This window comes from Stylophora pistillata, chromosome 7, assembly GCF_964205215.1.
Source record: "Stylophora pistillata chromosome 7, jaStyPist1.2, whole genome shotgun sequence".
Taxonomy (NCBI): domain Eukaryota; kingdom Metazoa; phylum Cnidaria; class Anthozoa; order Scleractinia; family Pocilloporidae; genus Stylophora; species Stylophora pistillata.
In genome coordinates, this window is record NC_142525.1 from 19,860,620 (window position 1) to 19,873,775 (window position 13,156).

Genomic DNA, 13,156 nt, shown 5'->3' on the forward strand with positions numbered 1-13,156 from the left:
GAAAGTGACAAAGGAACGAGTCAACAGAAATTCAGCCGCTACTGAAAGTGATACATTCTGAAGATCGGGAAGAAAAAAAGTTTAAGAGTACACAAACAAAGGTTTTTTTTAGACATGTTCTGAATATAGTGTAATGAGGGTAGCTTAGCTTGGCTTGACTGTTGCCATCCTCATGCTTGAGTGTCAGGGATTGTGGTTATGTACACCAGCTCTCTCTACTGAGCTTGTTCTATCACGTACAATGGTCGTGTATTCTGGACGCAACTTGCTTATCCACTGTCTGATATCATCTAAGTTTACATTTGATTCAACAAAGGTGAATGAACACTTCCAAAATAGTTTGCAAACACTTCCCAAACCGTTTGGTGCTTAGCAAAAAAAAGGCACGGATGCTTCAGGTGATACACGGTTCAATTTATCGGGGGTATACTCGTAAAGAAAATTACCTGAAATAAAAGCAAAAGGTGGTACGAGTTTGCGGAAGGTTCGAATGAGTTATGCAAGGTTCGAGAAACCTTGCAGAATGGGCGACTGTTCGAGTTCCTGGGGGAGTAATTGCAACCGATGTAAATCGGGAATTCAGGGAAAATCGGTTTTGGTTCGAGATTTAAGAGCTAGTTGGAGGTTCGAGATGGCGAGGCGTAATGCCTTCGTAAGTCGAAAGTATGTTGGTATGAGATAGATGCTAAATAGACGGTCATAGACCTCCAAAAACGGCCTAGAACATAAGGGGCGTGATCAGAAATTTAACACTGTTCTCACAAATTTTGGCTCAGCTTCTTATACAATTAACAAGTGACAAAGTAGAACTGGCAATACCGCTGTGGTATATTATTTTAACTTACCGAGAAAGTAAAGATGAGTAGCCACTTAGCGTGTTGCAACGTTTCTTGAGTCTCATTTCACGATAAAGCTCTTGAATCCTTGCTTGAATCAGACGTTGAAAATTCTCACAATTGATGATATTCAGAATCAAATCATATCCATATCACTCGTTCCGTTCCCAAACATTTCTCTGATGAAGGACAGACACTCGGAATACATTAGTCCATGACCTAGTGTGGTCTCTCCTTGGCGTTAATTGTTGATCAGCAAATACCGCACATAACACATTGTGTGAAAATATTTAATCTGCGATCTTGATTTAAAAAGACAGCAATTGACACAGACTCCAAAGCATTAACCTGCATTAGCTTAGACAGTTACAATTCCTATTACTTCGCGGCAGTTTTTTTCAAACAATACTTTCTAGGGTAAATTTTCCAAGGTTATGAAACCTTGTCAGTTTCTCCGAGTCCATTTCTTCATCTGTTCAATTTGTTTCCTCGGAAGGAAGAAAAGAACGTAGAAACAACGAAGGGAATTAAACTTAAGAACGGCCTTGTAGCCTTTATCACTATAAAAAATAGTTATTCCTTGCGTTAAATACAGTTGTCACGAAAAAGCACCTATCAACGATGTCAAAGACCAAGAAATCACAGTTGAGCATAAAAGTATATAAGGCAGCGTCTATTCAGCCGCCCTTAGAGTCTGAAGACGACTTGCAATATGAAGTCGCAACGTTGTGATCTACATCTGAAGTGACTACGTTATGAGATAAACGATTACACGTCATCACAAGTTATTATCATACAGTAAGCAGCAAAGGGGATACAATGTCTGTCAAATAGAAAAATACATTCAACTCAAGAAACCGCATAAATAACTCCTCCCTGATGTTGAATATTTGTTTGTTGACATTGGCAGCCATTGTACAAGGGAAAATTTAATTCTCCCAGCTGGGGCCGGTCGTTCAGGAGAAGAAGTACTCAATTTACAGTATTAGATCTGGTAATTGTGCGACCCGCCAACTCTGTGCACTGAGTCGGTTCTCCGAGCTGATGCTCTCCCATGGACCTGTCCATTCCTTGATTCCACGATGGCAAATGCTGCTGAAAAGCCACCTACAAAAAGTGTCATTCAATGTTAAATTGGTTTAAAGCTTCATATTAATGCAGGCAAATTCCACAAAATGCCGCAACAAGAGAGGAAGAACTACCTTGGTTTAAAGTGATTCACTGTGCGTGATACCCCTGTCAAAGGAAAAGCCCTGTCCTTGAACCGTTATTTAAAGCATTTTGTTCAAGACAAACTGAACCTTAATTCCAAAGTCTAAGGAGTGACGGGCAATTACGTATTGGATCACTCGACTGTAGGCGTATAAAAAACATAGTAGCATGCACGGTCAGTGAAACATTATTTAGAACCAGCAAGAGGGGTTTCTATCTTAGGTGGTTATTTTTTCGAGTTTGTTCAACTCCATCTTTACTATTCGTGATATCTTGTGAGACACTAATTTACAGCACAAGTATCAGAAATGAATCTTACTTCGACTCACACCCGCTCTAGTAACCCTTCAACCAAGAGACAACTCATTCTCTCTTGTTTACAACCTGGTTAGTCGTTGGATGAACTACAACTTTGCATTTGAGTTCCTGATCTTATGCCCTAACCTTCATGTCAGCCCAGTTCAGTCTGTTGAGGGTTTCCTTGTTCACTCCAAATGCAATAGCATTAATCAATCCTAAATAGAAATAGTATCATTTGCAAGTCAAAGTCCATACTTTTCATCTTGGCTACTGTTTTTGTAGCAATCTCGGTAAACGGTACACGGCGCAACTCAGGCACAGAATAAATCAGTATTAAGGATCACTTACCTAGGGGGTTTACTTACCTGTTAAAGGTATGGAAATAACATGGAGGAGAATCAGAACAAAGCTTGAGTCTGAATAAAAAGCGTTGTAAACTCTGCAAAAACATGACAAAGACGTTCTCATTTCAGTTACAGAATTCACCACATATGACCTACTTTCTAGGACTTGACAGCGCTCAAAATATCAAATAATCCTTGAATCAAAGAGGGAATATCGGAGAGCAACACAGGCTAGACATCACAGCTTCTTTCACAGATTTAGAAAAGTATGGAGAGTTTTCCATGGTTAAGGAGAAACGTGATCAGTTTTTGGTAAAGTACGGTGTCTAATCTCAAATCTCAAATCGTTCCAGGATAACAGCTGACACGAAGTGATTGACTCTGTAAAATTCGTGTCGCTTACGTCTATGGGACAAAACTTGGCTACTTAACATAGCCCATATAACATCCGAAAAAGTTCAATACGGAAGTTATAATTTTCAGTGTCAAAGAATTTATTTGTGAACGAGGCTCTTTTAAAAAAAAACTACAGAGCACTAACCTTTTTTAAATTTTTTATTCTAAGATGTCGCAATTAGGTAATTTGAACGATTTCAAAATAAATTTAGTGCATACTCGCTTTGATCGCATTATATGTCGTACATGCACGCATATTTTGCGCACAGAGTAAATCGCTTTGACGCGTCGTAGTAATTCTGTCAATAAATGGTCCAGTTGAAGCTACTGTGTCTAAAGCGTTCGCGCCTAATAAGACCGTGTGGGCTCTGAGGTCGAGAGACGTCGAACGCCGCTAAGTTGATGAGATCTCAATCAGCAGTAAAGTTTTAAAACGAAATACAAAGGTGAACATCCTATACTGATTGATTTCCACCATTGCTTCATTCTATTCGCGACTGATAATTTTTTTGTGGTTTAGTTTATGTGACAAGTTACCTGTGTATAAATGGCGCCAATGACAGCACAAGATAAATGAATGGGTACGCCATCAGTGAATTGATGTGGTTCATCAGTAACTGAAGCGTGAACGTAACACTTTTTAGTTTAAAGCAGTTATCCAATTAAAAAACAACAGTATGCACCAAAAACGTCCTGGTTGCTAGCCGCTGCAGAAGCGCTTACACTATCAATAAAAGCAACCTAATGCTTATAGCTGTGTACTTTCCGGAAGGTAATTTGGTTATATCAACTAAGTTGAAATTGTAAATTGGCCACCGTAGAGAGCTAAAAAGCTGACGTTTCGAGCGTTAGCCCTTCGTCATTCTCTCTGACGAAGGGCTAACGCTCGAAACGTCAGGTTTTTAACTCTTTACGGAGGCCAATTTACAATTTCAACTTAACTGATATGACCAAATTATCTTGTTACTCCCACCGACGCAGCACCACAGTTTCTTTAGAAACTTACCCCCTTTTATTACTTTGCGGAAGACTTGATGAACATTCTCTGTTCGTGATGTCACGTAAAGGAGCAGTTCATGACAAGTCTAGAAAATATTTTTTGTAGTGGAGAATGTAGTCTCATAACCAGTCTGGCGCAGACAGCAACAGACGGATTACTTACTTACCCTTCTTTGTTCAACGTCCGCCGCATTATTCATTCTGTGAACTCCTTCCCAGCGTTGGACCTAAAATTGAAAGGTCATCTCATGATTACAGAAAAGTACACTTTCACGATGTATACGTTACAAGCCAGTGTTACACTTGACCGGTTCAATATTCGAATGCTGCCCAACGTTCACTGATGATTGTCGCAACCTACAACTTGAAATTTGCCAACTTTTGTGCAACGATAACTCATACATACATGTTCATTCCTAATCTCTGCACTATTTCAATAAGTCTCGGCTGACCCGTCCCACTGATAGAGCGTCAGTTCTCTTAGTTCAACCAGCTTAGATTCTGTCATCATAGGTGAACAATTCTAATTCAAACGTTTCATCATTGCTACTTTCTGAATAGGAAAAAGTGAACCTTTAATTCAAACTGAAGTAAAACTTAGTACATTTTTGGCAGTAGAAGGTATGCTGAATGATGACACGCAAAGTTGGATGGGGGTTTGTCTGATAAAACTGAGGGAGTGACTCAAGAACTAAGTAAATAACACGGTCACTTCGCTCAAGGGTACCAGCCCTTTGACGATTAAAGATCTATCGATGCACATCAGATGCGTTGAACTTCAAAGCACTAACTTCTTTAGCTTAAAACATAAACTCCGACAATCTCATGCTAACCTGTCGCCGGTGAGTAACAAAGATGTAAGTATAAGCAACGAAGAGTCCAATGATGCAAATAAACAAAGGAATGTAGTACCTGATTTAAAAATGGAGAAAAACAGTCAACGGCAATGTAATCTTACAAGGTAATTATCAGGGCTCTCTGACCAACCTCAGTTTTACTGGTAACATTTGATGAATCATGCGCGGCCAAGGCTTGTTTCCGTGTAAAGAAAATCCCTTCAGCCATAAGCGAGGATAATTGCCCATAATGTAGCAGCGATAGGAGGGAGTTCACTGAATCTTGGAGGGAAAATTACCTATGTTTTCACCCAATAAAAAAGCTCTTTCCTGGAACTAACAAGTGACAATAACTATCGGTTTTGAACACTGCAATAGCCCTAAGATAAGCTTATTAATGGCTTAAAAAGCTAATAAGCTGAGAATCTTGAAGGGTGGTGAAATCTGTATCTATGCATCCGTGTGTTATCTCACATCTCAGATCCTCGTTCCATTAACAGGTTCCATTGTCAGTAAAGAGTGAAGGGGGAGGGCTACAGACAATCTCTTGTGGATAAATAAATCATTAGCCTATTATTATTGCCTAGTAAGGTTAGTGTTGATAAAACGACAATGGTTATCCAACAATCTTGTCCTGATGATTTTTCGCGTGAAGTCATTAAGCACATTCATCTGTCTCGAGTCCAGGATCGAGATAGTACAATCTTACGTTGCAAATCTCCATATAGCGCTGTTTTCAACATCTCCTGCCACCCAGCTGCAAGTAAAGGTCCACTGAGTTAGTAATTTATTGCAAAACTATACATTTTAGTGAAGCAACACACAAAAATACAAGGTACCCAGGTGAGTATCACAGCAAAGTATTTCTCGTGTTATCATAACTGATTTCACCCAAAAACTTCACACAAATGTGTAGTTTGTCATCTAAAAGGCACGAGGAAAGCATTTTAATAATAATAATGATATCTTTATAGAGCGCTTTAACTATTGGTCAATATTCAAATGCGCTGAATAAGAATATATATCAAATAGACCAAAAGTCACAACTTAAGAGCCTTTTTAAAAAGAAAAGTCTTCAGCCTTTTTTTAAACACAAAAATAATACTACTAGATTTAATCGTCAGCGGTAATGAGTTCCATAAAACCGGTGCAGCGTGGGTGAAAGCGTGACCCCCAAATGTAGAACAGTTGACTCTGGGAACTGAGAGAAGAAACTGTGAGGACGAACGAAGAGAATAGTTGGATTCGGTTTTCATAGACAGAAGATCGTTAATATAATCTGGAGTTTGGTTATGTAAGGACTTAAAGACAATGAGAAGCAGTTTGAACTGGACTCGGAACTCTAAAGGGAGCCAGTGTAGGTCAACAAGAGCAGGCATTATGTGGTCGAACTTAGACAATTGAAAAACAACTCTAGCTGCTGCGTTCTGGACTTTCTGAGGGCGATCAAGTTGATATTTAGGTAGGCCAAAGAGAAGGGCGTGGCAGTAGTCAAGATGAGAGGATACAAATGCATGGACCAATGTTTTTGTCGTACCTAACATTGAGGAATTTTCTAATCTGTCTTATTTTATAAAGACCGTGAAAAGCTTTACTACAGGTGTTGCCTATATGTAATACGCATTTGGGCATCGAACCATGTTCCAAGATTTCGAACGCTTTCTGAGGGTTTAACGCTAGATTCACCAACGACGATAAAATTGATGTAGATGCAGATGTAGATTTATTTATACTCGAAATTTATGGAGCTTGCCAGGCACCTAGCTTAGATAGCTAATGAATCGAGTAGAAAATAAATGAAATATAATACTAAAAAGTTACAATAAAAGTTCAGAGATAATAAGTAAAATATAAGGTTAACTAAATAATTAATTAATTAATTAATTAATCAACCAGTTAATAACATTATAAATACACTAATATAGCTATATATGCTACTGAAAAGATAGCATACTAAAACTACATCCAGAGTAAAAATTACATTAAGCTGATGGCGGGAGCCGATAATAAGAAACTCTGTTTTTATGTCATTAATCATTAGGCGATTGATTATAAACCAAGAGCGCACTTCAGCGATACAGCTCTCCAGAACTTTGATAGCTTCAACTTGAGATTCCAGGGACATAAGTCGAAAGGAGAAGTAGAGCTGAGTGTCATCTGCATAACTATGGGCGGAGGGAAGATGATGAGAGATTGTATGAAAAAGGAAAACATAGAGAGTCAAAGGAACAGGCCCCAGGCCCCATACAGCTGCCTTGAGGAACTCCACAATTAAGAAAAAAATCGTCAGACGCTTTGCCACTGATTAGAACACGCCGTTTGCGATCAAATAGAAACGAATCAAACCATTTTAAGGCGGTGCCAGTAACTCCAAAATCTCGCTCGAGGGCATTTAGGAGAATGGAATGCTCGATCGTGTCAAACGCAGCACTAAGGTCTAAAAGCACGAGCAGTGTTACTTCCTGGTTGTCAATGTGTAACAGGATATCATTGTGAACTTTCAGCACAGCAGTTTCCGTCGAGTGAAACTTACGGGAACCGGATTGAAATTTAGGAAGAGGTGCATAATTTTTACAGTGGTCAAGCAGTTGCTGAAGTACAGCCTTTTGAGTAGGGGAATAACAAGGGCAGTTTTCCAGTTATCAGGAACGAGACCAGTAAGAAGAGACCTGCATGTTAACCATCTCGGTTATGGAAGGGGCCAATATATTAAGACAAGACTTTAGTAGCCATGTTAGAATAGGATCAAGTTGAAAAGAAGCATTGGTAGATTCACAGATAATTTTAAAAACGTCTTCAACGGATATAGCTGAAAAATGGTGTAATTTCTCGACAGGAATTAAGAGCATATGAACAACATCATCCCTTTGATGCAGTATTTTGTTGCCCACACTAGCCCTTGAAGTGTACATGGAATAACTAGCACTCACACATTGTGCTTACCGGTAAAGCCTTGATTTGTGACTATAATTATATAAAACATAAATTTTTAAGAGGGACTGGAAATGGTATCAAAAGAATGTCTCTCAATATGCTTTAACCATTTTTTATGATATAATAGATAACCATAGCAACAATTTAGCCTCATTAACATAAGTTTATGTGCCTGTAACTCAAAAATGATTTCTGTTACCTCCATTTTTAACATTGCAATCAGCATATCAGTGTACTCATTTTTAAGCCTAGTTTTTAAGAAGTTGGTGAAGAACCACCTTAAATTATGAAAAATATAGTGTCTCTAAACTTTACCTCCAATTTTTCACTTTTTTAACTTTGCAGAAACATGAATCTTGATAGGTGATAACTATGGAGGCCAAATCTATTTTATTTTCAAGTTACAGGGAGATAAAATAAGAAATAAGGGTTTCACGAAGAGGCTGTTAGGATGCTATGGCAAATTTAATTGTGGAAAAAATGATCACAATTTTTTAAATAAGGAAACCCAAACTTTGTTGAAGCCAGATAATCAACCAAAATATTGGTGTTTCAAATTATTGAAACCATTTGGAGCCACCTTGGTCCCAGGCCTCCTGTGGAGTGCCCAAGAAAATATATACTATAGTCATGTAAGAGTTTGGGTTTACCCTCTTTTTAAAGAATGCCACTGAATTTTTTAACATCTTCAACCCAGGTGATTTTCAAATGATCGTCTGTTATGATGGCTAAGATATCCTAATGTAGTGTACCCACAAGAACAGTCACTCTTGTTAAAAGTTGCATAAACCACCTTAATTGAATTGATAAATTAACACTGCAGTTTTGGTTCTCGGGCAAGGCTTTGTGCACTCTCTGTGCTCCACTCCTGGAAACACTTACCACCAAGGTCCAGCAGGTCCATAGACATGTTCACTGAATGGAGCACTGGCAAAGATGACTGGTACACCCCATGACACAAAATGATACCACCTGAATAGAAATGCTGATGGTGTCATACTTAAACTAGCAAAAACGAAAACACACGAAGTAAAATTCCATTTGTGCTACAAGTCTCTTTTCAAGAAATGAACAAGTAATTGTACCACTCACTTCTCTAAGCGTTTGGCCCTGTCTCCTCTCAAAGCTCTCAAGATATTGAAAGTAATACAGCAAACCCAAAACAGAAGTGCTAGAACTGAAAAATAAATGTAACATATTGATCATGAAGTATTCAATTAAATAACCTAATCCGACACCGACACTAGGCTGTTACTGTTATTTTTTTAATCTACATGACCTAGTGTTCCAGTTCTTAATCATTTTGAGACTTACTGCATTTAAGGCAAATCTAGACATAAATCTTACTACATTTAAGGCAAATCTAGGCTCCAAAATTAATGCAGTAAAATGAACAACACATAGTACCATTAAAATATTGCATACCAATAATTGCTTTTGATCAATAACTTTATAACAAATCTATTTACCAAAATATGTAATGAGCCATGCTTGAAATTCACAGAAGGTTCCTCTCTCTTGTGGGACACCTGTCTGTTAAATGAGTGAATGTAATGCACAAAATAATGAACTTTTAATGACTTAATAACCAACAGACGTTTAATAAAGTACACTGATCCCTGGAAAACACTTGTCATGAGATATACATTATCCGAAAAACTATCCACACTCCAAAGGTGGGGTAACATCTGGATACCAGAGGGGGAAAGAAACCTAGAAAATCTTTTATCAACTTGGAGAACAACAACTGCAAAAGATCAAGCGTCAGTTTCTCTATCTAATGGATGAGGTGAAATATGGTTGCAGAGACTACATGAAGTGGAGACAAATTGTAAAGCCTCACCCTTAATAAGTGGCTTGGTGTATGAAGAAGTTCAAGATATTATTTTAGGCTATCAATATTCAATGTGCAAAGATTGAAGAATTTTTACCACAATTTTAAAACAACATAACAGTTGTTCATACCAAATGAACCCATGCTATTACAATCATGGTATCCTTTCCTCAGATCTGCCCCTTTTAACTTAGTAATTAGTGTAGGCCACACCATATTTCAAGTTTAAGTATGCTTAATACTGAGACTTGGCTAATCACTCACCAGCATAAATGAAATGCTTCCACACAGAGCTGCTACACTAAGTGCTAGAATTAATCGCTGCAATTTGACAAAAATAATTTTCATTGTAATTCAAGACTGTTATAGTGTTAATGAACTAGGTTTAATTAATGTTATAGTGTTAATGAATTAGGATTTAAATAATAGGAACCATCACTTGGAGTAAGATGCATGACATGAGAGGTCCCAGAGAGTAAACATGTATAGCTAAGTTGCATGCATATTGAGGTTGTGAAATATTGTGTAACTGTAGTTTAGGTAGTGATTATTAAAGTTTGGTGGACTGTTTTAACCAAGGATTGGCGTCACTTTTCTGCAGTAAGACACAGCAAAGACGTATTAAGGATGACCATAGGATCCTTTCAGGTCTTTAAGGGTATCAATAAAAATAATTTTTTAAGTGCAGATGTCCTCATTTTAATGAAGGCCAATATGTAAGTAATTTGTTTCCATTTCTAAAACCCGCTGAGCAGCTGCTCAAGCACCTGTCACACAGGCTTGCTGCCAGCCTCATTAAGAATTTGGAGATATCACTCATGGAAGTTTCTTTCACTACAGGCAAAAAAAACATAATAAAAAAAAATTAATAAAAATAAATTAAAAAGAAATACCGAATGTATTCCAAGTGTAATGAATAATTTCCTGTCTAACAAAATTCAAATGAGATTTAAATTAAACCTACCAATGTAAACACAAAGAGGTGCTAGAGACAAGATTACCTATCAAGCATTACACCTCCCACAAATCAAAGCACCTCCTGAAGCACTGAATGTTTTGATACTTTTTTGGGCATGGCCTTGTTGGCTCTTGTGAGCATAATTTAATTAGGCTTAACAACCTTACTTCTAGGGTCTCCTCTCATCCCCGAGACTAAGGCTGTATATGTTTAGAAATATGGCAAGGTAGTTTTCAGGCATATCAGCATTCTAGACAATTCTTGAAAAGTTCTCTTTACCCACAACCCTCATGTATTAGGATTTATCGCTTCTACAGTAATAAGCCTTTTATGTCCTGTTGTAGTGAAGCACTCATTCCACAAATTATGTAACAGTAGCGATCAGGTATTTTTTTTGTTAGGAAACTTGTGTTAAAAACAATTCTTAACCCAAAGAAAACCATGTTAAACTATTTTAAATCTTTTACCTGGTGGAAATATTTGTATGTTTTAAATAACCAGATGATGAAAATAACGAACAAGCTGCAAAATAAACAAATATTAATGAATAGAAATATACAAAGGGATGATCACGAATACACCCATGCCTTGCAAGAAAACCTCAAATTACTAGGCGATTTAAGAAATTCAATTTCATGCGTGTAGTACCTGCTTTTAAAGGGCACTAAACTTCATTTGAAGTCCAATGGGGTATGAATTTAAACGTAGCCAGCAGTCAACATGATATTTAGGTCACTTCAGTTATTAGACAGAAAAAAAAAAAAACACTGAAATTTTGGAATAGAGAACATGAAGACAGCTTTCTATATGCCCGAGTTGAGTCAGAGCTGATGGAAAATACGTGTTACGCATCAAAAATCATCGTAGGAAAGCATTAGCACATGGTGACGAATTAAGTCAAAGTGAACCCACACAACAATCTTTCAGGTCCCATGATGACTGATAACGATTGTTGGCATTAAATAATTATGAGCTGAATTTAGGAACTGACAAATGCTTATTTGGGACCGGAAGATCGCGGATTTCATGAAGGCCTCCTATGATACATTAATGATGCTCCATTCTCGCGTCTTCATATCAATCAATCAACTTTATTTAACGAGGGTATCACGGGACAGTGCTTCAACTGAGTAACTAGTGGCCCTCAAAATCTTTTTAAAAATATCTTTCAATATCTTTTTTAAAATTTCTGCTCTTGATACAACTCATAGAAGAAGAGGGATGGCATCATGCGTAACTTCAGAATTTTTCCGAGTTAAATAGAACGGCTGGTACAAATTTGAAAGGAAGTAAACGCTGAACCTGACGAAATCACCCAACTTTCGATTTCCTCAATCCAAACAAAACTCATGGCTGCATTCGAATCGTGCGCTCCTGTTACAGTCTATTGTTTACAGAGTCTGCCAGGATCACCATGAGAATAATATCTTTTAAGGTTTAACAAAGATTACCTTCCTATCAGTTCCAGCGAAGACACGGTTTGTTTAACGGCATAGATCACCGTCTGAAACAGCAGCATGTAGATCATGATAAGTATGGACAATAAGAGTAAAGCAAAGTTGATACATATGGTAACCTACACAGTAGTGCTGCTTGTCCAAAAATAAGGTGCAGTTGTTCGCCATATTGATAAGTTATTGAAGGTTGACACCAGGAAGTAATCTCACACCCACAGTCACGCTCGCGCCAGGACCTTCAGGGGACTGTAAGAAAAGTTCATAGTTGTTCAAATTACCTATTCAACAATGCAACAAGAACATCGTCATTCAGTCTGTCCTGAATTACAAGTCTTTATCTTTGCAGAGAACTTATGAAATAGTGCAGCACTGTATGGGGTCCTGTATGGCCTTTATGTAAGTCTCCTTAGTTGAAAAACAAATGGGGGGGCCTCTTGTCTAAGGACGGCAAGTTGTTCGAACAATGATAGTAGGAAAGTGGGATCAAACCAGCGGAAATAGAGTGTAAATCCATTAATTTTTTGCCGTTTCGATCCAGCAACTCGCCCTCCTTCGTTAAACAGTTATTCTTACTCTCGTGACAGTCTTTCCCGATGAATTTGATCGTCAGTTTGAAGGAAAATTGCAAGCCTACCAGTTTCCTTCAAATATTGCTACACGAGGAACACTTAATGATTCATACACATGTCTCAGGGCCTGATTACATGAGCTGAGCTGGCCCGGTTAGCCGGGCTGAATTCTTTTGTTTTCACGCTTTGGCGAACACCAAAACAAAAGAAATCAGCCCAGCTAACCGGGCCAGCCCGGCTCATGTAATCAGGCCCTCAGGATATATTTAACCTACTGTTAACACGACCTATAGAATATCTCTATGTAAATATTTGATTTCCACATTTTCGAGCAATCACAAAACCATTTGGTGTATGATATAAAATAAAGAAACAAAAGCTTTTCCTCTCGTTACAAAAAAGATACAATTTTGATCAAAAATAGTCTATTCTCTGATAAACTTTATAGATGCAAATAACAAAGCCAGTGTATATTTTGTTG

The 13,156-nt window shown here is 37.8% G+C and overlaps 1 protein-coding gene across 3 annotated transcripts; it reads right to left on the reverse strand.

The window, feature by feature from the left end:
- Nucleotides 1-1,110: 1,110 nt before the first annotated feature.
- On the reverse strand, nucleotides 1,111-12,362 carry LOC111330863 (cyclic AMP receptor-like protein A). Of its 3 annotated transcripts, XM_022935829.2 has the most exons (14): nucleotides 12,230-12,362; nucleotides 12,101-12,153; nucleotides 11,117-11,171; nucleotides 9,956-10,012; nucleotides 9,327-9,390; nucleotides 8,950-9,034; nucleotides 8,740-8,829; nucleotides 5,633-5,680; nucleotides 4,921-4,999; nucleotides 4,255-4,314; nucleotides 3,626-3,705; nucleotides 2,714-2,787; nucleotides 2,493-2,563; nucleotides 1,111-1,943 (listed from the first exon to the last, which is right to left on the reverse strand). In XM_022935829.2, the coding sequence occupies exons 1-14, from the start codon at nucleotides 12,272-12,274 to the stop codon at nucleotides 1,809-1,811; spliced, it is 996 nt and encodes a 331-aa protein (XP_022791564.2). In that variant the 5' UTR covers nucleotides 12,275-12,362; the 3' UTR covers nucleotides 1,111-1,808. The 3 variants fall into 3 exon arrangements, 2 of the variants coding, with proteins under 2 accessions (XP_022791564.2, XP_022791565.2); XR_015989516.1 differs by lacking the exon at nucleotides 3,626-3,705 and having other exon boundaries at nucleotides 12,230-12,352; XM_022935830.2 differs by lacking the exon at nucleotides 12,230-12,362 and having other exon boundaries at nucleotides 9,956-10,525; nucleotides 12,101-12,141.
- Between the last annotated feature and the right edge of the window lie 794 nt (nucleotides 12,363-13,156).